The sequence below is a fragment of the Ptychodera flava genome, chromosome 14 (genome assembly GCF_041260155.1).
Source record: "Ptychodera flava strain L36383 chromosome 14, AS_Pfla_20210202, whole genome shotgun sequence".
In the NCBI taxonomy this organism is placed as follows: Eukaryota; Metazoa; Hemichordata; class Enteropneusta; family Ptychoderidae; genus Ptychodera; species Ptychodera flava.
This window is the reverse complement of record NC_091941.1, coordinates 11522380-11546419: the sequence shown is the minus strand read 5'-3', so window position 1 is coordinate 11546419 and position 24040 is coordinate 11522380. Positions and strand designations below refer to the sequence as shown.

General features: G+C 38.4%; 1 protein-coding gene across 2 annotated transcripts in view; it reads right to left on the bottom strand.

The window, feature by feature from the left end:
- The window catches only part of LOC139149352 (protein jagged-1-like), a 63223-nt gene extending 44056 nt beyond the window's left edge, over window positions 1-19167 (bottom strand). Inside the window, exons 1-2 of one of the 2 annotated variants that reach the window (XM_070721070.1) lie at window positions 18965-19167; window positions 18536-18832 (exon numbers count right to left, since the gene is read on the bottom strand). In XM_070721070.1, the coding sequence (XP_070577171.1) occupies window positions 18536-18832; window positions 18965-19015 (348 nt within the window). In that variant the 5' untranslated portion in view covers window positions 19016-19167. Of the gene's footprint in view, window positions 1-11841; window positions 11989-18535; window positions 18833-18964 lie in introns of those variants that run through there. The other variant, XM_070721071.1, reaches the window with a different exon arrangement.
- Between the last annotated feature and the right edge of the window lie 4873 nt (window positions 19168-24040).

Genomic DNA, 24040 nt, shown 5'->3' with positions numbered 1-24040 from the left:
TATACAGACCTGGCTACCCTGTTACACACCATGGCCCGTCATCACTCAGAGAACAAAACTTCATTTTTCATCAGCTACAACTTTCTATATAATAAAATGTTCACCATTGTGTCTAGTTCACTGACAGAGTAGTCTAACACACATCCCATAAACACTAATAGTCAAGATCAGTTAGTGTCATCTACATCTATACAGGTTGTTTGTTTATTTTGGTTTCATATTCCTCATTTTTACAATTTGTAAATTTAGTTTAGCTGCCTTTGGGGGGACACTACTTCTCTATCTGCTCTAGTACGAAAGACTGCATTCAGTTACAAAGTTTGAAATATTTCAATTTATTATCTATGGTGCAACCCCATTTTCGGCTGTCAGGTGTTACGTGGGGTCATAACGAAGCGGACTCTTCAAACGCGTGCAAGTCATCGTTTTCTGGATCATTAGTTTTAATATCAGTATGATGCAACTGTAATTATAACCAGCTTAATGACGGGGAAATAATGCTGCGATGTTTCATTTAATTACCATTAATTAAAAAAATTTGCTGTCCCTGAATTAATATCATATCGTATCAAGATATATATACAGTGTGTCCACATCCTTCCGCCCAAGTCTGACTATCAGTCAAACGAAAGCCAAGTCTTGGCAAATTACAATCCACCGTGCAACCGATACCTGCATGGTATGTATGTTGAATACATAATTTTTCTTATCATAATTAATCCTGGGATCTACACACACTAAACACATTCAATATTTCAAACTTGCAATGCCATAATTAATATCATATTTATTAGTTTAATCCCCAATAACTGAGGAATATTTTTATGGTAGATACCTACAATGTAGTTTTGTGCAGCATTCTCTCAGTGTTTCTTTTCATAGTAAGAATGGACAAAATGGGAATCTAATTCATTAAATATTGATTCCTTCAATGAAAAATAAATCAAGAGAACTTGGAAAGATGGTTTAGCTACAACATCAATTACCAGAATTCTTTACTATCAAAGATTTTCATGTAATCTGCTATGAATGAGGTGGCTGGCTGAAACTGTAGGCCTTTGCAAGTTTGCCTTGAACCATATGGTGATCATTATAGTTTGTCTGGTGACAATAACTGGGCATATAAGTGTATGGTAACAATTAGGATGAGAATAGAAACTACAACAAAGATTTGCAGTTGTTTCACAGGGCCTAGCATACTGACTGATCATGCATTTGTTCATTTCAGGCTCTCCTAATTGTCCTCGGTTTACAGTGTTCTAATTTTCCAACTACACCAGGTAGCGTTTATGCATAGACAAATGACAGTGTCACCTTTATACCCTTGCAAATGTGTTTTATCACAAAAATTTAAATGTGTCATACCCGTCTATCATCTTTCAAGCTGGACAACAGTCAAAAACCAACAGAATGCACAAAAGCTGGCAGAAAAGTTACAAAGTCTAGCTCCCTCATTGATAATGATTAATAATAATGACAATTCCTCTGACGTACTATATTTGGTTATCTTCATTACGGTGACCACATTTGATTTAACACACCAAAGTGTTGATGAGGAATGGACACCAATTTTCCTGGAAAGTTGTAAACCAACACATAATACGTGCCAATTAGGGTTACCATTGTCCTGCCTGTATGGGGTTTTTTTCTCAACTTTTGCTGGTAATTAATTTGCAAGTCAAATCACAGTAACTGGGGTGCCAGCAGGACTGTAATATCATTATGACCTTGTAAACAGAGCTGATATTTATTTCTCACTCCTGTATAATATTAAACCTTTTCTGTGTGTCCTCCTTTCAAAAATCATGTCCTCGCTGACAGAATACACACATTTTCACAAAAACAAGCTTTTTGCAAAAAGAAATTTATCCTCCTCCTCATTGGCTTCTGTAGAACACACTATTAGCACCACATATTCTTGAACTTTAATTATTTACCACCAAAATTGAATTCTCTGAGAACAGTACCATGTGAACTGTTTGAAGAGTAAGTCACTGTGGCCCATGGCTCTCTATTGACGTTTTGTTCTGCTTTTCGCTGAGCACTCTATTACAGGTCTGTTGAAGTCTCTCCCTAGACTCTCCGACATCAGTTTCTCGCTTTTCACTAATTTGCAAACACCCCATTCTTAGCGTGGCATGACTTCTTTCATTATATTCAAAAAAAGACTACTTCCAACAATGACCTTAATCCTTCCTGAACACAGCGGAGTGGAATGCTGAGTATTCCCCAGCTGTATATGTACTTTTCAAGTTTTTGTGTACAATATTTCTGCCATCAATATGATTCTATTGATTGTCTGTACATAAACGCAGTATAAGTACTCACGGTTTGCCACTCAAAAAAGGGAAAGATTGATTGCTCTTTGTTTCAAGAGTATGATATCTTTCTGGGAGCTGAAACACACCACCCTTCAATTACCAGAAATGAATGAAGGGAAAAAAATTCCAATCCTTCATCTTCTGTCTAAATGTTGTGCAAATTTTGTAACAAACAGATTTTATACAAATCTGCCCTAGAATTTAGCACTGGATGTGTTCATTCCATATTATCAATTTTAAGATACATCACAAACCTTGCCTGATATTCACTCCAAACCTCATAATCAATCTAGAGTTTTCATACAAAAAGTACATTTTGTGCATAAATTTGATAATTATTTGCACAAAGAGTATCAGATGTATGTGTGCTGCACCATGAATACAGACCTAATTTTCAAAGCAATTTATGATTGCCAACATGATCAGTCCTTTCATTCACACACTCACACACACAGGTTTAACAATACATGGAATTATTTTCAATTTAGAACGACAAAATTCAGAGGGGAGCGGATGAAGTACGCAAAGTCTACTCAAGTCTGCTGTATCGCTGCAAAAAAAATCCAGGGTTACCTGAAACTGGGCACATAACATACACAGTAATACATAGATGAGTTATGACTAACACGACTAAGATGAACACCTAAGTAACTGAAATTTCTTCTATGGAAAGGCAGCACGTCAATAAGACTTTTGCATAATTGCCTCCTGGTATTGATTTCACACAGGCAGCAGATTCGACAACCGCAAGTCACACCGGTTAATTTCGGTGTGACTTTATTTTCCTTTTAAAAATGACTACTTTTAGATGCTGGTATAGTGCACAGGAAATTTGCTGTATAATATTTACATTCTTTGTAAGTAACACCTACATGTGTGGTCAGGAAAGGGTCAATTTATATATTAGAACTGGAAAAACAATTATCACATCAGTTTCAATAAATTAATTTACACATGAACTTTGTACATGGTTTGATTCCTTAGAGGATGTAAATGTTCAATATTTCTGAGGTTTTCAAGGATTCGATTTCCTTTCATTTCTAACACATTTGACATTACTGCAACTTGGAACACATCTTGCCCACATCTTTTCTTTCATAATACCTCTCTTTCAACACTTGTAATTCATCTTCACCGTACGGAAATATATCAACTGTGCTTGTGACCAAGTTTAAAACAGAAAAAAAAAGGGAGAAGAGAAAAGATGACACAGAAATTATGAATTTGTAAATTGTATTTAGACTGATGATAAAATCTTATTTATAGAGTGAAGATTGCTAGAATTTAAACATTAATCCTATTTACACAAAATAAACCTGTGTGCATTGAATAATCTCCAACAATAACGGGAAACCAAGCCCTTCATCAGGTACCAGCTCACAATATGCGCCGGGATCTTCCCATCTCCATGACAACGCTTGATCCTATTACTGTAATCAATTTATAACCATGTGAATTTTGAAGTAATGAAATAATGGATTTCAAAAAATTATTTCCCACAATTTTGATAACTTAGTAACGCTGGTATTAAGGTTAAGACCACTAATTTGCATAATTGAATCCCCGGCTGGAAATTTTTAGGCAAGGTTCTCCATATCAGGGTTTTGACTTTTTTGTGAGTTTCAGCACACATGACAGCTGCAGCTTAAAATGCAGTGAGTGTCCTTTGCTTTCATATCATAAATACATGAAATTAATAGGCCAAACCTCATTTCAGCAAACCAACACAGGTCCCTGGACCAAAAACATAACAAATCACCTCTGCGGAGCACCTAGGTCTACTTGCAATGACACTGAAAAGAGACTCCTGCTGTATGACTTGTCAACAGGCATCCAGCTCTCACGTAACCAACTGCCTGAAAAGATTCATGTTTCTGGCTAATGGCTCATGCTTCTCTGGTCAGAGCAGGGCTTGTCTATTATCCAGAAGTTGATGCAAGCGGCGTATTCAATCAAGTGGAAGTGCATGTTTTTAATTATTTGGCCCCAGTACCTCAGAAGGCCAAATGAAAAGGCCCATAGTAAAAAAAGGCATGAAAACGGTTTTACCGAAGGAAATTGATGGATTCATGTTAAATCCAGCTGCATGCTTACCATCATCTATCCCTGGGACAAAAGAATCATTGAACTATTTAGAATACTGATATCATATACAGGGTACGTATAACACACGTGTAGGAAAAATCAATAGAAGGGAACCGTTATTGCTGCAGATAACCAGATTCTCTGGTTTAAAAGTCAAAGTTTGAAATCATTCTGCTGTTAAAACATACAACTGTAACACTTTTGTTTCATTTTCAATAATACTTGCCTGCAACTGTCACGGTTATTACACATGCAATGCTTCCCTGCTCATCCACGTCCCCCAGCTGGTTTGACACAATCATGTAATACACAGCAAGTTTTTATAAACTCTGCTTTCAAAGCATAATTACTTAGACTGTAACTTCTGGTAAATTTCTTCATGTAATTTTCATTACCTGTATTTCATATTTATGTATTTATTTTTTTATATATTTATTTCAGAGGGAAATAGAGGACAGCAGTATATTAGAGCCATAATGGTAAAGTTGTACTTCATGCAGCCAGTGTAACTAAACTAACAGCATGATTCAATTCACATGTGAATAGTAACATTTGTAACAGGCTGTATCAGCAAGCTATTTGCATTGGGAGTTCATATCAACATTCTTTGAAGGTGTGGAACACCAAACTATACAACAATGACCCCAAAAAACCAAAAAATATTCAAATATTACTGATAACAGCACTTGTAGCTGAATGCACGAAAGATAAAAACTAAAAAATCCAAAAAAAAGTATACAGAACCAGTTTATCAGCAATTGTATTTCTATAATCCCTTGCACGATATGATGAGGTTAAATTTACTGCATGACATACAGGTTCAACAAAATCAATTTTGTTTCCAGAATTCAAATCCCACATCTTCCATTGACAGAAGAGGTTATTGCCGTCTATGTATCTTGGAATGTGTCTCTGGTTTGTAAATTTAGTCTCTTCGTACGACTATCAAATTCAATCATTTACACATCCTTTCCTTTCAATAAAACTAAAAATTTTCACCATATGAGACATATTTTTTAGTATGCAATCACTTACAAGTACGATACAAATCCCAACAATATCTCAAGACTTTCTTTAAGATTCAAAAACATTCTCAGTTAAGAAAATCAAACACAGAGCTATAAATATACACCTAATTGTCTTGTAAAATAAGCCTCATATTGGAGACTGTAATTTGTATGAAACCTGATGCCAAACCCATCATTGTGCAGTTGTGAATGATAAACCAACAGTCTAAGTTTATCAATGATACAGAGACCGCTATGCAAACTAGTAAAGGTATATGTCAAGCCATAGTTTATTTTGGTGAGCTAATTGAATGATAGCATTGACTCAGTACTGGAAAGTGTTGTTTACAAGGCCACAACCCAGGGTTGTGCAAATTTATAATCATGTTACACTCAAATTATATTATCCCTGCAGATTTTTCTCCTCTTTCTTAAAATGAATATTACTGGAAGCTAAATTGTTGCCGCTATCAGAAAATGGAAGTATAATTTTGAATAAATTTTCCAAAATATAATATCAGCCCAAAGTATGGTTTAGCTAGCAGATTGAAAGCATCTGCAAGTTTGGGGTGTAGATTTTCACAGCTGAATCGACCAAGCTGGTTTGAGGTAGCTGTGATCAATTTCAAACTTCACAAAGCAAACAAAAAGCTGAAATTTAAAAACACAACCCAACAAAGGGATCGCAGTTTACATAAATGTTGAACCTGGCTACCAGAGAGAATGATGAACATCTAGGTAGTTTCCATCCAAGCTTGTTTTTTTTTCTACATATGTTAACAGCTTCATGTGAATTTATCACAATTCTTCTCTTCATAGCTATCCCATAATGCAAAGAGCAGTAGTGCTGTTTGACGTCATTGGTAGGTCAAATGGTCTCAAAGTGATCCCACCACTTCAGCACACAAAGATGGAGTACTCACTAATAGTTGCTGGGTAAATGCACTTTAAACGTCATCAGGTGCCAGTGATTGCAACCAATACGACAATCACTCACGAATTACTCCACAACTACTTCTCCATCATGGGTCTCTACCATTCCACAGTGGAAGCAGACTTAACTCATCCCATAAATTTCCCAAACCAGACTCATTAAAACTGGGTCACATTAATTGCAATCCATATTCAAGACTTGACATAACTTATTAGGTAGCATTGAGATATACTTTTTTTTGGGGGGGGGGAGTGAGTGTTATTTGTGAACAGCTGCTAGAATTGTAACAACTATTAGTTAGCACATAAGAGGGCTACATGGACATCACAAACCTTAACTGAAGACATAAAATGACTATTACCATCTCTTGGTGCTGCTCTGGATTACATTACAGCTAGCAAAGTATACCATAAAAGGCAGTTAAAAGTGAATTGATAAACCTGCACAATTAACTTGCCAGTATCTAGTGGCCAAGTATGTTCTCAGCTTGTACACTCCACTGGGCTAAATATCCAGAGGAAATAAAATTTTATCAGCCAGGGAGTTCAGATTTTTTAAGACTTAGTTTCAGGAATAAGCTTCATCAGTGAGTAAGTCTAAATTAGACACTACATTCAATCTATGAAGGTTCCTTGACATATCCTCGTTTAGCTTTCTAACCTCTTCCTTGTCATATTCAGACAATATACAACTGTTTTAGTTAGGCTACACATTGAACTTTTACCAAATCTATCTCATATATAATTGTCTGGTCTACTCTTGCCGTATGAAGACCAGGGAAGACTTTAACAAAAAGCACACAAACATCAAATAGTTAACAACAAGCCCCTAGTTTACACACAGAAATACAGATGATGCCAGGCAGTGCCATCCCAGACTGGATTGAAAACTCAAATTCCTTCCTTTGTGCTTGGTTTACTCCGTGTTTGGTGATAAATCTGTCACATACAAATATGTCCTTGTCTACACAGTAGCAGGCAAAACCATGGTTTCTGAAAGAATCACTAAAAAAATGTTTGTGTTTGGCAGATGTCTGTTTGAAAAGACAAAATTACAGTGACAGATTGTAGGAGTTCTTTCAGCTTGACATGAAGATGTATCTGATTGAATACTTGGAGTGAACGCTGAAACTGTATTACTGTGGTAGGTGGATAAAAAGTTGAATTGCTAATTCTTGGATAGACTGACTGGAAACCATGTCACTGCTGATGTGCTGGGAAAAAATGAACCAGCTATTTCAAAAATGCCAAAAAAAGGAAGGACGCATGAAAGAGGGCAGGTATGACGTCAACAGTGTTTTTTATGTGATGTACACAAAACAAACGGGGCGGGCAAATCAATATTCCACTAATCATGAGAAAAAATGTGTTTGAAAGACGACGACTGTTTACAGTCTGTGTTATATTGAGACAGATGCACGGCCTGATGGCAAATGAGAGCAACATTGGCATGCTTGCAATCCTGAGGTGAGAAAATGGCAACTACAAGCCATGTTTCCCACTAATCTCTGTATAACACCTGTGTTAACTTAAGAAACTTCAGCAGCTTGTCCAAGTTTTGCTGTCTTTTACTCATCATTTCACAGCATTACACATCAAAGGTTTAAACAAGGAGTTTGGATAACAATAAGAAGTACTTCACTACATAATTGGACCACATATGTTGTGATCATAGCATAAAGACACCAAAGTTATAGACTCTTGTCAACAAATTTATCTAACAGAACTTTGGGAAGTCAAGAAACATCTAGGGAGTGAGTGCAAAAATACTTTGAGCATCTATTTTCTCCATATTCATAGTTTAAGTTGTCACATGCGAAGAGCTTTTGCCACAGGAGAAATTGCAATCCCCAGGACTTTGTAACTAATAACAAATTATACACAGCAAGCCTGAGTTTATATATGTTTCCTGTTTGCAACAAGCAAACCTGACATCAGGTCTGCCCTGCTGTTCAAACTGTCAATGCGGATGGCGACATGATATTTCTCCCGTTTGCAATGTATTTTACCCCATATATAGGCATGTTTTTCACCCCAGAAATTGATAATCTGTAGATTAGGTAACCTCCTAAAAGGTATGGTAATCTTTGACAAACACTTCTGCTGGCAAGAGTTCAGTGAATCATGACATTCTCTCATATCAGCCAGCAGCAAAATTTCAGTTTGATATGCGCTCATCCATGCTTAACGCTAAATACCAGGAATTCTCAGCTAAGAAATACAGGACATGGGAGTCTACAGTTCCCAAGGCTGGATAAACACATCTATACAAACTGTTTAATATGCACCTCACTTGTGTGTTTCTCACAGTTTATGAGTTGTTTTCTTTTATTGTGAAGACTGCCTCCAGTATTTATTTGTACAGAGTCATTCTTAACTTGCAAAACACATAAAATAATTCACAAGGTAAATATGGAGTGTGTGAAAAACTACATCCTAGTCACTTCATTCAAATGAAGAGATGATAATGCAGACCTTAATGAACTCATGAATCAAGACTTGTATTCAAACAGGGAAAATTAAATTTCAATATTATGTTGATAAATATCACTCTTTTCACAAACAGCAACACAATCTGCCTAGATCTTTGCAAGAGAAGGCCGATGGGAGAAGTTGATATACATCATGTGCAAACTATCTCACACTAGCAGCCATGGTGGAATGTCTTGTCACAATGGGTGGGATTTTTTTCCTCCGTTTGTTCCCCCTTCACTCTTGCACAAAAAAAGCCATTTCTTGCACATCGCTAGAGACATAATACAAGAGTCAGCTACAGCGCTATTATACATGTGTTCTGTCGATTACTCTGGAAATGCAGGCCAAACAGTGAACAGAAGCCAGATCTCACTGACAGATCAATAAACTAGAGGTCAAAAGCTAGGTGCTTCTACTCCAATTACCACTTCCTGCCATCTATTTTTAATTCCCTCTTTCGGTATTTTACAGCATCACTCACAAAGTATCATCTTGTATCTGGTATATGTAATATTCTGCCCAAGTCTTTTGTTTAAGGACACATACTTTGTATATTGGCAATTCTTTGACAAATTCATTTGTCAGTCAGGCCAGCTGCACACATTTAATTATTGGGTTCAACTGCATCCTTTGCATAGAAGTCAATCAACCCCCTTCAAAATGTCATTAGGGCAAAAAGGATTAGAAATTCAAATCAACACAAGTACAGCAGAAAACAATTGGGGGAATAAGATAATCAAATCAAGACTATACACCAAGAATGATTCAATTCACCACGATAACTGAACTACTCTCTCCTATAAAACTAGCTGTCAAAAATGTCTGCCTTCTTAGAAGCTTTAAGCGTTAACAATTTTCCAGGACTTAGGGGGAACATTCTCCGGTAAATCCAGCAGACAATGTTACCATTAATCAAATCATGATGACAATGAATGTGTTGCATTGTGTCGCATTAAAGCAAACGCTTAAGACCACATACACAAACACCATTATTTTTGATCACTTCTGACTGCCTGGAATCTGACCGCTTGAATCAAACCTAGTTTTAATATAAGGTTTGGAAACTATTATCTACGTTCTCATTGAAGATACTAGATTGCGATGCTTTCTCATAGAAACAGCATCCAACAGAATCGAAATTTATGCATGGCAAAGTTGGGGCTGTCAACTTTTAATGCAACAATTATCATACAGAAAAAAAATCCAGCTCTCTCATTTTAGATGGTATACAATTGAGTGCTGTACTCGGAAAACAACAAAGAATAGCTTCATGAAGAAACTACATTGTTTCATTAAATCACTATACTTCATGAGAAATGACAATTATTACAGGTATAAAGAGGAGTAATTGTCACTTTCATGTTTTAGAAAGTTGAAGCCTGGACGTGACTGGCTTTACTTCCTTTGGCAGTTTCTTAGCAAATAGTGTGCTATAGACTTACAGAGTGAAACACAGATGTATGCAGCTTTACATGTAACACTATGTTTCCACAACTTCAAAGTGAACTCGTGATCACTGGCAGATGTGTGGGAACAGCTACCTCGAACTTGAATGTACAGCGTAAAAAATTGGCAGAGATAAACAATATGACGGTATTGTATATGAATGCAAGAAATTTCACGGTGTTTATGTTATTTATACTATTGCACTGGCTATACCTAATATCCCACATCACACAAAAGTGACTGCAATTCCATACACTGGAAAAGTGGAGAAGCTTTTCCAGTAGTAAGACAAAGAGTCACTTTATGGATAGGTATAGCTGAGTTGATTTTCCAGAGTATCACTGACAGATTACAACTGTATAAACAGGTAAACTTACTGAGCCATCTGAACCTCTATGCAAATGAAGTTGACTCTATGAAGCTTTAATATCATTGCAAGTTTGTCTAAAATGCAAAATCATTAAATGATGCTTTTTGAATCAAAGAACTCTAGTGAAACTTCGAGCATTACATCATCAGTGTCGTCTTGGCAACCCCCTGCAAGTCTCTCTCTTATGATGAAAAAATAATATCTCTCATTACAGATTCTACCTGGAACATTCAAAGCATGCAAATAAGAAAATAATGTGATTTCAATATTGCAAACAAAAGATAATTGAAATAAAATAAATTCAGCCAGCCCTATAATTTTGCTTTGCATCTGGTGTGACGGTTTAATCTGGCTGCAAGTCTGGCTGTAAATAGTCCTGGTACTTTGAGTTCATAAAATATCAAAGACAATATATGGCAGTGCCTGCAGCCAATGGGTTTATTATCATCAGGAGTTTTCCAGGTCAGAGCGTCTACTTGAGATCTGTAGGTTATGTGGATTATCTCCATGTTTGGCTACAAGTTTCAAATATTTAGAGTACGTCTTGGCCTGTCCATTCAAATCATAGCATCATGAAATCATCTGGACTTGGCGTTATGAATAAATTAGCACTGAAAGCTTTCCATTTTCTGGATAATTAATATCAAACCTTGAGCCTGTAAGCAGTACAAGGATGTAAATTATCCGAGAGCTTTCATTATTATAAAGCTTAATGGAAATGCTATCAACGTCTATGTAATTACACACCAATAAAAAATGAGATACTAGAAGTGCACATGTGCAGTAAATGCTAAATGTGCCTCTGGTGTCACACAAAGTGTATTGTCTGCTTTTAGTTTTACAATCTACCTGCCACTTAGCTGACTGAAACTTAGTAAATGAAAAGTTGCAGACTAGATCACACATGGTTGAGCATACCTGAGCATGCAGTCACCATGCTATTAACTATGTTATGGAGCCTAGGGAAGGGGTCACATTGTATTAGAAAGAACTTGAACTTCAATGGTACCTTCAGCATGGAAAAGATAGACATTCACATGTGCATCTAAGAGTTCACTGTGGTTGACATGTGTCCTTGCTTACTGGCATGAAATTTCTCATGACAACTTAACCCTGTCCTTGAGTTTCATAGCATGTCTGCTCACTTGTGTCAACAAGGGTCTCAGAAATGTTTGTGTGCTGGTGAAATGGTTCATAAACTTACTGGTGTCACAGCAAAAAGAAGCCAAACAAGACTGCATACCAAACTCTTAAAACTACTCGGGCAGCCATCATGCTTCCTTTTCAAATCTCCCCAGTGTGTGCTTGCTTGTTGTTCCTTGCCTCCAATTTGCATAACAATAGAGCCCGATCAAAATGTTGCAACAGGGATCCAAAACACTTAGCAACACTGCAACAATTGGGTCTAGGTGAGCTGGAAATGAGTTTATTTACACTCAAAGTGCTCTTAATCCTACTTTTAATTGGCAATGCTTTTAATGATATTACATATGCAAGAGGAGAGAAACTATAGAATATTGTTTCAAAGGTTGAACCTAAAATGTGCTTGGAAGCAGTAATCTAGTGCAAAGTAGGCTTAATTCACCGGTGTTATAAGTTAAGGAGCTTAGAAGAAAGTGTTGGGATTTTTCCCACACTGATTTTGTGAGAGTTAAAAATCAGTGACAAAGAAACAATACTCATTCATCGGTAACTGACATTGAACATACACAGCTGTGCATCAGAAACAAGCTAAAGGAAATTCCCAAACGAAAACATCCGATACAGTTGAGGAATAAAAGAACAAGTTAAGACTTCACAAATTTCCGAATGAAAGTATCATTAGCAAATGCACCAGAAATCCAGTGTAAAGTAGTCTTCCGCACCTGGGTAACTAAAGTATTTCAGCAAATACCATTCTCCATGTTCATACCAGGTTACTGCTCTCACATAAATTGTTCATAAATTTTTAACAAACTGACGACATTTGCAATGCTTGTCCTGCATTTATTTTGACAGTCCCTGGGTAATTTGAGGGCAATGTTTTCCTTTCTGTGGATACATGGTTGGGCAGAATGATAAATGTACAACAACTTCCTTTGCTGCTATCGGAAAAATTCATTTCACTCACACTACCCCCTCCCCATCATTCCAGATATATGAACACACTTCCTATAGATATCTTGAGAGGATAAGGGCAGGTCAAAATAGCCACTCTGTGTGAGATTGGTCACACGTCCTCTAAATTAAGACCTCAAACATAAAGATAATGGAAACATCCCAGGGCCACCGGGAAATCTGACAGTATTGCATTCTTGAATTATCACTCTACAGTGCTGCATCAACTTTCAGGGCTTAAGTGCTCTGCGTTGGGTCTCAGACTCCAAGTAAGAGTTAATGAATTTTAATTTTACTGCAATTTTGTGAAATTGATTCATGAGACAAGCTGGCAAATACAACTGTGGACACACATTCCATCGTCTATTTGCATGGGATCCATAGCAACGACCAATCACAGGCCAGCATCTGAAGCAAAACTGTCACTGTTAAAAGCTTACGGAGTGTGGCTGCTTTTGCTCAAATCTACAATAATGTCAAAGTATGCATGTCAGTTTCCACTGACTACAGTTACAACTCTTTAATCAAATGCAATGCATGGCACAAGATTTTTTTATGTTCAATCGTACAAATGCCACAAATAATTTTAAAATGAAATATGGAAAGATATTCTATCCTCAAATGCTTAAAAAAACTTTCTTTTCTTACAATGTCTGTTATGATAAAATGGCTATTTCGAAGGCACTACAGACAAAACATTCAGACAGTAAAATGGAGGGATAGACATTTTAGAAGACATATTACCAATCTTAGAACCTAATGCCAGGCACCAGGTGTTGCAGTCTCCGACACTACTACTAATTACACATGCCTGAACCATTTTCTTAGCATATTTGACACTGCAGTGTCTTGGAAACAAAGCAATTCATACAAAATGCAATCTCCAGAGAGCTCAATGCAGAATTTAATGGCATTTACCAAGAAAATTCAACAGACATAATATTATCCAGTCCAACCAGAAGTTGAACAGAGCACCATCCATTAAACCTACAACCCTGTTACAAATAATTAATCAATTGGCTGTAAAACAGACTAAGACTGACAGGCGTCATTTATGCAGTTACCATTTCCCAGTTTCTCTATCTATATTTATTTAAAATCTTTAGATGATCTAAATATACTCTGCCTTTAAGGTACACCAGCTGACTAAAGCATTTCAAATGTGACATCAACCATTTATCATCATCCTTGTTGACCGCCGAAATGTTGCCAATGTGTTTTGATTGTTTAAATTGAAAATTCTACATCATCATTGGACGTAATGGTAGGAGTTGGACCAAATAACCTTTCAATGATATTTACACAATCCATTCTGAAAGTTTTCTCATGAATGGTGACAGCTATTGGGAAGATTACACTCTGAATCAAACCATGGAAAGATTTGCTGCATTTTTATCTCAGGACGTGACGTTCACAACCTGCACGTAATAAATGTCTGACAAGACTTATTTCTGCTGTTACCATATTGATTGAAACATTTTAGTGTTTGCAAAAAATTAATAGAGCTGTTATGGCATCACAAACTTCAAACTTTTCTTCCCTTCAGAAGCGCAGTTTATCAAATGATGTGTAACGCATAATGAAAGGCTGTTCTATGACAAAAGCATAAGTAAGTTTCAACGATTTTGTATTAAACCTATTTAAATTAATCCATTCACTGTGGTTACACTTTTTAGAGTTGTATACATTGATGAGTACTCTTCAAACAAAAGAGCTGCATTTCTTTGTCTCTTTCAATCAGAACTGGACCTGTCCCACTGTCTTATGACTGGAAACACTCAAGTTACCCGATGGGAACACTTGTGTCAAACTCCTCAGGCTATTAAAGGAATTATCAAAGCAAAAACTCATGTGTAGCTGTTGGACCACAGCCTTGCTTTCTGCTTAAAATAACCTCTGTATATCAAATCTGATAAAAATCTTGAAACTTGGGAGGTTAACATTTTTTTTTCATGTAAAACCACTTTGCTATCAGCACAATAATTCATAAGTACATGTTAAAAATACACACTGCCACAAAGACATCCCCTGAAGGCAGTTTGTGGCTATGGTTATACAAAAGCTGGATACTTTTGGCAATATGTAGACATCTGGTACTGGTAAAAAAAAAAAGAAAAGACCTGAACAGTGAACTTGCTTAAACATGTTGAATATCTAGTCAGCCAGAATGGTGGCAGACAGATAATGCGGAAATCAAATTGAGTTCTGGAACTTTAAATCTCATCACAACAAAATGCAAATTTCAGACCATTCAGGAGTGACACTCTTGCTCTGTTTGCTTTGCAGCACTGCAGGTCTTCCTATGGTTCAGACACAGTTGAAGGTATTACACAGATTTCTTGGCAACTTGCCAGCGTTAATATTCATAAAATTAGGTCGACTGTGTGTTATAATATGAGAACCGCAAACCCCTACATATCACAATGGTGTCCGTTACATCATCATCATCAGGGTCTCCAATTACAAGAATATGCATGATTTATCAATATTCTTTCACCTCATGTCTTGTACAAAATGGAAAAAATGTAGGAATTAATTATTTGACCCTTGAAAATGATCAGAATTCCAATGATAATTTTTTCTACAATAAATATCCGTGTTTTCTTCAGTAATGGCTGTTACTAAAAATTATTTTAATTTTTTTCCGCCAATAATTATCACATTTAATGCTTATATGACTCATGTTACAAATGAAAATATTCATAGTTACTTTATGGTTAACTTTTGTTTCAACTAACAAAAGAGAAGTGACCCAATACCCCAGACAGAATTACAACATCTGTTCCAGAAGGGCAAATTTCTCGAGAACGGTTTCCATGGAAACAAATGATCCCTTTCACTTACACCCTAATTATAAGCTCATGTGAGCTTAAGGAAATATACAGACAAGTTATTCACTGGATTTTATCGTGTGAAAAACTGTCCTAAATTTATCTAAAATTGTGTCACAAAAAAAAAAATTCAAACAATTAAGTTTTAATTCAGTGACTTCTAAATCATTCAGCTCCAGATAATCTTTATCAAGGAAGTTTTTTCACTGTCACAATGACTTTTTTAAAAAAATCACATTAACATATAGTGACTTGTTTTTTGTTTAACTGGTTAAACTTGCAAAGACTTGACATAGCTTTTTTATCTCCCCACTCCCACCATTTCATAATGCAGAGAAATAATTTCCCAGAAATAAGCTCTACTAGTATTTGTTTTCAAATACTCACTGAGCTTTATAGTCTATCAATCATGAATAACAGCACGAATGTGATTACACAGTTAGTGAAGATAAAAACTGTATATTCCCTTTTTTCCACGACAATAGCAAATCAGACACCATATTATTTGCAAATGGGTTTCATGACACCCATCAGAGTACCACTCGGCCTGCTGATTGGCGTGCATTGGCTATGGCTTCAGAAACACCTCTGGGCTTCCTGGGAGCAAAGGTCAGACAAAACGATAAACAAGGAAGGAACATAACATTCATCTGCGTACTTGATGTTTAACATGATGAGTACCATACACATAACTTGGGAACAACTAAACTTTATGATGACTGAATCACTTTGTGGCATGAAAATAATTAAATAAATAATAAATAAATAAATATAATAACAATAATAATCATAATTAACTATAATAACAATTTCAACAATACAAATCAGAAGATTGGAATAGTACACAAAAAAAGACTGCTAATCATTGTCTGTATGAAAAAATTTGAGTAGGCCCCGTAACTTGACATAAAGCAGAGTGTACACCATGGCACCAAAACCATTCACACGCATGTTGCCGGACATAAATACCAGTATTTCACACCACAGGAATGCGGGTGATCACCTGAGCCTTAAGTACTTATATTGCTAGATACACACAGTCATTAATTTCCTCTGGCAGAAATTTTCTCACGGTGCACCACCACCACCTACGCTTGTGACACTGCAAAGTTTACAAAGCACTGCCCAGTTCTCTCTCTCTATTGTCAACAAAGACCCCTTGGTACACAAACAATTGAATTTAAACAATTGCGGTCACGTCTTGGAGGAGTCATGCTCCTGTTTTAGGTATGTTTGAAACATCACAATAGAAATGCTCTGTTCATCATATAACCCCCTAAACCTTTGAAAATGTTGAAGTTCATGTCTCTGGGGACATGAGTATGTCAACTAATAAATAAGAAAAAAATACTCCTGAGGTGAACACTAGGGGATGGTCGTGGTCAGTAGTACTGGGGACTGCCCGTCTTTACACCCTTTTAATAAATCTTTTGTTCTTGAAGACATGTGTAAACATGTTTTTTGGCTTGATTCAGACTTTCAGTTTCTTTGACTGGGATGAGGCATTCTCCCACGGCCTCATTCTTGAACACGTGAAAACTTTCTGCAGCTGTAAGCATTAATCACGGATAGAAATAACCCTGAGATAAGACCTGACTGTTGCCGACACTTTCTCATGTGTCCGTGATCCAGTCAGTCTGACATCAATTTGAAGTACACTGTATATGTATGTATCCATGGAAGTAGTCTGTGCTGCCTCCATGATGCATAACTTTACTGCTCGAAGCCCTATCAATTTATGAGGAAAGATGAAACACCAAAAACCCACCCTGCACACTGTTATTCTGAATAAAATCAATACTCTTTTTTTTAAGAGTCACCAGTTCTAGCCAACACAAAAATCTTTAATTGGTTAGATGTTTTCGGTCACCTTGGCACGATGCACCATGCCAAGCTCACTGAACCCCCTTCCCCCTTCACGCACGCTATCCAAAATGTATCCCATTGTCTTATTGTTGCAATTGTAACGCAAATTGTCACAACACAAAAAAGGATACCCGAGCAAAATACAACAGCGCTTGTCAATGTGTCTTTTTTACACGGTGCCGTGCCGTCACTGACACGTGTGTCTATCGGCCTCAAAGAGTCAAACAAGGGTTGGTTCGCTCGAAAATGATTCACCTGAACGACCGATCATTGGAAATGAATGAAGTCAACGGACTTTCGTTCATAGCCCTGAGATTTCCTAAAATAGTAACCTCGCGCGAAGTGCGTGGTATATACAGGGCTGTTTGATTAACTCGCAGATTTGACTCCGTTCGAGGGGGATGTATGCCGAGCTACAAAACTAACTGGCTATGAAACCGCACGGTATTTCAGAGGCGCAGTACTTCCCCGCTACGCTCTATGTAAATACGTATTAGTGGAGCGGTGCACTCACGCGTCGTGTCGAGGACTGTAAACTTATCAGCGCCTGAAGGTCGAGAAAAAATGTTCACATACCCGACAAAGTGAGAGACCAATGTGCGCTTTATCCAAATGATCAACTTTTACCGCGGGGTAATTTTTCTAAATTTTACTGGTCCATTTGTCTGCGCGTGGTTTTCCCTTCTTATTTAAAATCTACCTCTGTTTACGACTATGCCATACTGTGGGACCAGTCGCCTGTCCGACTCGGACAGGTTCCACGTTACTGCACACAATTGCACGATGACGTATTGGTAGTCACACGCCGTCTCGGACTTCGCTACAGAGTATCTATAGCTATGTTGAACCACTTCCGATTGCAGTTTTTTTTTCTTCTACCGACACATGCCCTCAATACGGGGCAAGATCGAACGATACAAATCAAAACCAAAGCCCCGTCCTACGACTGTAATTATTCCGTCGACCAGTCAGAAAGAAGCAGACGGCCGACACCACACTGCTAACGTACCCGCGTCTGCGTTAAAAATCTGTCCAAAACATGTTGACATCAACTATTGTAGGAGAAGGTGAAAGAAGCCGTTTAAGTTAAAATTTGTCACTTACCAACCAACCAAACTCAAATGGCAGTTTAAGACGAGCTGCTTCGTCCTCTGGCGAAAGAAAAAATTCATTTCCGCCTAATATTTCAGTTCGCGCTTTCCCGAAAGTACAGGGGCCATCAGTTGTCACTCTTGCCTGGTATTCCTTCAAGCACACGTCGACCTGTGTGTCACACGAGTTCTGCCTGCACGACGCGTCCGGTAATCTATCTCCGTCACAACAGTCTCCGTTGTAAAGTTCTCCGGCAACATTCCGAACAGATAAAACTTGCAGTTCAAAATATCCTGAAGCAACAGAGGCCTAGTAGAAAAATACAAAAAATATTTTCAGGGTCCGTCCAAAGGTCCAATGGGGAGAAATATCATTGGAAGAGAGATTCGAAAATGATGAAAAAGAGAGGTATCGAAGTGATGTGAAACGCCACATACGAACCTTGGTAAAAGTTAGCAGCATCAAGGCAGCGAAAACAATCCTAAGACACATGCCTACACACTGCTAATCGGCACAACGCCTCTGCGGTCGTAGAAATTGGAGGAAAAGCCGCCGAACGGCACAAAAAGTCGTTGAAGTAAGGCATACAATACGCATTGATATCCTGCCAGTGTGAGAACCTGAACGAACGTAGATTCTGTACTGTATTTGGAAGCGGCTTTTGGAGTTGATCGAAGTGCGCAGACTCCGTTCAATCTATTATGTGCGCTGCCAGCAGCCAATGTCTATCGGACTTATGGCAAAACTTAATGACGTTAAGTAAACAACTTGCAGTGGTCAAATACTACGGAAAGTTGATAGCTCCACAGCATATAGTGTTGAGCTAAAAATTCCCTGGAATGCATTGTTGGGCATATTACACGGCGTAGAGCTCAATTTAGCGACTGCTTCTCGACTAAGGCTACAGAAGACCGCTGTCGTTGACCGATGACGTTTATTTGATTTTCTCAACCTATTTAAGACAAATTAATAATAACACGGGGATGGCGCGAGCACAGGCAACGTCCCTGAGTCCATGTGTCAGACTATCACTTCCTCATAATTGGCGAGCACACAGTAAACGAAGCGGACGCCGCTGGGACACGCGTATGCAATTGATTCGGCAGTTGAAAAGCGCCCCGTGTTATTGGAAGAGCGGGATGTAGGCCTACACCTACCGTATATACCCTGCGAAATATCTTACCAACTGTGAGGGGGAGGCAAGCAGGCGTTCTTCCGACTGGTGAAAGCTATTCATGCCAATCAAAATCGCAACTTTATACAATTAACTCCACATTTTGTCAAAATTTAATTTATTTCGTCGGAGACCCCGCAGAACACGCTTTGGATGCTGGAAGTGGCCGTAATTAAGTTGGAATGGAACATTGGATCGCTAGAACAGGTGCACACCGGAATAATTCGGCTCAGGTTCGACCTATTGGTTAATGTGCCGCTATGTTCTGTGAATTTTCTCAGTGCATATCTCTCATGGTTATTTGCCAATCTGTGGGGTTTATGGAGTCACTGTCCTATTAGGATATAAAAGACACTCCGTTTTTCTGTGCGCTAACAATTTCTAGAATGTCAATTGATCTTTCTTATCGTTGTGTCGGAATTCTTTGTGTTGAACGGCTACCGAATGGTAGATGATGATAGCAATACTAGAAGTGTCCTTAGCCCCGCCACATGCACGCATGCAATGCGACCGGCGCTATCACCTTACAAGCACCCATAGTGTGCTTTTCCACCCCTCAAAACAAACAGCTAACTCGCTCTGGGTAGAATATGTATACTTTGACGTTGTGCAATTTAATATCTAAATTAGACATCAATCGATTCCCAAACCAGTGATAAAACTTTGCAGTTTATTTTTTACCATACATTTTATTATATTCGTGTAAATCCGGTTAATTAGAATTTTCACTCTGTTTTGAAAAGAAGAGGTTTCTCTCTCTAAATTTCACTGCCTTCAACTATATAGCAGATGCTCTTCACTCCACAGTGTTGCAGTTTTTGAATGCATTGCATCGGCCAGCTAATTCTCCGCAACACGCGGTCAATTTTGAGAGCTGATCAAAAATGATGGTGACTGGTAGCAGCCTCAGAGGCGACCGCGATGGGTACGGTTACGTTGAACAGCGGCAAGTCTTCGTACGGTTATATCATTTTTCGGCGTGATGTATGACCAGAATGTTGTTTCTACACCATCACGTATTAGTCCCATGGGAGTTGAACACTATCAATACATCATTTCTTTTCAATTACATGTTTGATGTCTAAATTTCCATAATATGCCTCTGTACAGACGAGCCGCAGCTGGTGCCTCTGAGAAGCCCGCTTCACGGTGCCCTGATTTCACTTGTCTGCTCGAGCTCCATTTGCTCACTTACATTATAAGGATACGCTCTTGGAAAAGAATTCCAGAGCTACCGGTCAAGTTTAAGCCAAAATATAAGACCATGTTATTTTTGGAATTTGCCAAAGTGTGACCTGTGTCCTCCTGTGGCCCGTAGCTGCGGCATGAAGTGAGTTTGAGTTCGACCCCACGGGGCCGGAGCTCGCGGAGGGGGACGGGTGACCGGCGGCGACACCATGCACCATGTGACTGAAAGCCCACCGAACGGCGGCGCCCTATCACCAGAGACACATGGTGCAGATATCCAATCGTCCACGGCTTAAATCGCACCTCTCAGAGTCCGATCCGTGCCACTGCCGCAGTGCCAAGCAGCATGACTATGCACCGAGATATCATAACCAGTTGTTATCTTAGACACTATAAATTATACATTTCATCTCTGTCTCCATCCGTTAGCGACAAAAGTCCGTGGTACCATCTTTACTGATCACTCCGAATTAATCTGCTGCAGATAGGTCTGTTTGCACAATCCCCGACCCCCTTATTTCTCTCCATTTCTCAATACGGAATGAAAAGTTCAACAGAGAGAAAGAAAGAAGAAACGTAAGAGAAGTATTAACACTAAGTAGAAGAAATATATACCACTCGCATATTATGTGGAACTCAATTCTATGCGCTTGCTCCGAAGGGCGATACGTCAATGTCTTCTATGGAAGATATAAGCTTTAGAGTGTTCCTTTTCTCTTAAAACTGATCGGCTATAGCTTCGTTCGTCAGCTCCTCCAGGTTTGCTGCGTGCTCTGCTCCTTCTACTTTGCTATGTGATGAGACTATACGCGGAATATCAGAAGAGCAAACGCCGAAGAAGAGAACATCTATGCTCGGAAAGGGAAGGAATTTGCGACTCCTTCGAATTGTCAGCGTTTTGAACAACCGGGACAGGATACAATGTTATACAGTGTGGGTCTTCAGGTGTTACGCTTTCGTGAATCAAATGAAGGAAATGTGTGACGTCATGCTCCCCCTTAAAGCAAAGTCACGTGACGTGTACGCACTCCCTCATCCTAAATTGTAAAACTAATAGATCGTGTAAAAGGACAGAACAGGAGATTGTAGAAATAAGCAAAACAAATTTATCATTATTATAATAATAATTCAGTACACACTCATCCATTTCATCGAATCTTTTAATGTCTGATAAAAATGGGAGACAAGGAATTTCCTCCTAGTCTGAGTGGAAAATTGAAGAGAAGTTGATGCAGGAGGGTGACATTTGTTCTCTCGACTCCAAGTGAGAAAGTTGCAATATAGCTCTAGAGTCCTGGTGAATACATATTGCGACCTAAATTAAGGACTCTTACACTAGCGCTTTGCAATTTGTAACACTAACAGGGAAATCTATCCTGTGGAATTTCGAAGGTCGAGAACGAGGTGAAAACTGACCACTCATCCCCCCCCCCTGGTGGTAGACATGTGTCTCCCGTCTGAACAAATATGCTTAAATATTGCCATTTGTGCTGGTATGACATTTATCTTCTGTCTAGGGATGTGATGGCAAATTGAAAACTACTAAAGCATTTTCTCTTTATGGTTGCCCGACAAAACGCCTGTCCTAAATAGTCTTGAAGCCATCCCGTAGAAAAATAACGCTTCCACCCTTCAGCTGACCCCAGGTGTGCCGATGTGTGTTCGGAATGATTCGTTGACGGAAGTCTTGAATGGATGTGTTCTCATCTCCACCAAGCCATCAGAGAATAATGGCTCCAACGATGAACGCACCACCGCCATGCCTTTATGGTAGTGTAACTATAATGGTAACTCGTTACTTCCAATTGAAAGGGAGAGCTACATCAATGAGCATTGTGTAAACGTCATTGAATGAGCTCCCCACGACTGTCTACTATCATCAATGCAGCTTTGACTGACACGTTGTGAGCGGGTAGTTACACGCACTCTACTCGCCTCAATTGATGAATGGGCTGGAATTGATTCACTATACAGAGACTGTCGCGTGTGCCTCACGTGTGCCACGTGATAACATTCATCGCAACCTCCCCCCAAAGCGGATCAACACTGCAAGCCGACAAATAAGACTATTTCGAAGCGCGAGAGCACACGTACTTTCTTTCCGATTTCACCATCCTTGCGTTAAAATTTTAGTCCTTGGAGTTTCCCTGTTTGCTTTCCACATCATCCTCTTCCCTCCCTTTGCTCCCCAGCTGAGCTCTTCACGCCTGGCCGCTCTTCAGACTATTAGCGTCTCCCGAAAAGCTCTTGCACCGTCATAAAGCAGTTCATTCACGTATAGTTTTCAATTTTGAGATTATCGTGTGTGTATAGGGGTTTTTCGGATGTGCTCTTATTTTATTTTGCCAGTGCTTTATAATAGGCGCGATGCGGTGAATATGCGACAGGAATTTACAATATCGTCGGCATCACGTACATTTATAGCGGAGGAATTATGCTACACACAGGCTGTACTTTAAAGGAATAATGGAATTAGAGTAACGAATTAAGGCAACCTCCATGTACGGTTTTCACTGTTCCATTACTCTAACCCTAAACTATAGTGCGCATGCACATTAACAGCCGCACCATTCATCTTCCTCCCGGGTGATGATGTATCCGGGTGAACGAGTGTATAGACGTTTAGGAGTGAATGCTCGATTCGATTTATACACATATGCACGTGTCACTGTATTTGCTGTATTTTATGCATGGAGAAAATTGGGGATGGGGTGCATTCTATAAACAACAGTGCATATATTTGTATGCAATTTTTTTGTTTAAACAATTCAAATAATTTGTATCAACTTACCCCGGAACCTGCCTACCTACTTTCATACCTGCAGACATACTAATACCTACCTACTTACCTACCTACCTACCTACCTACCTACCTACCTACCTACATACATACATACGTACGTACGTACGTACCTACATACATACATACATACATACATACATACATACATACATACATACATACATACATACATACATACCTACCTACCTACATACATACATACATACATACATACATACATACATACATACATACATACATACATACATACATACATACATACGTCAGTGGATGCAATACCATACAACAATGTAATACAATACAATACAATACAGTACAGTACAATACGATGTTTTATAACTGTACAGATCTT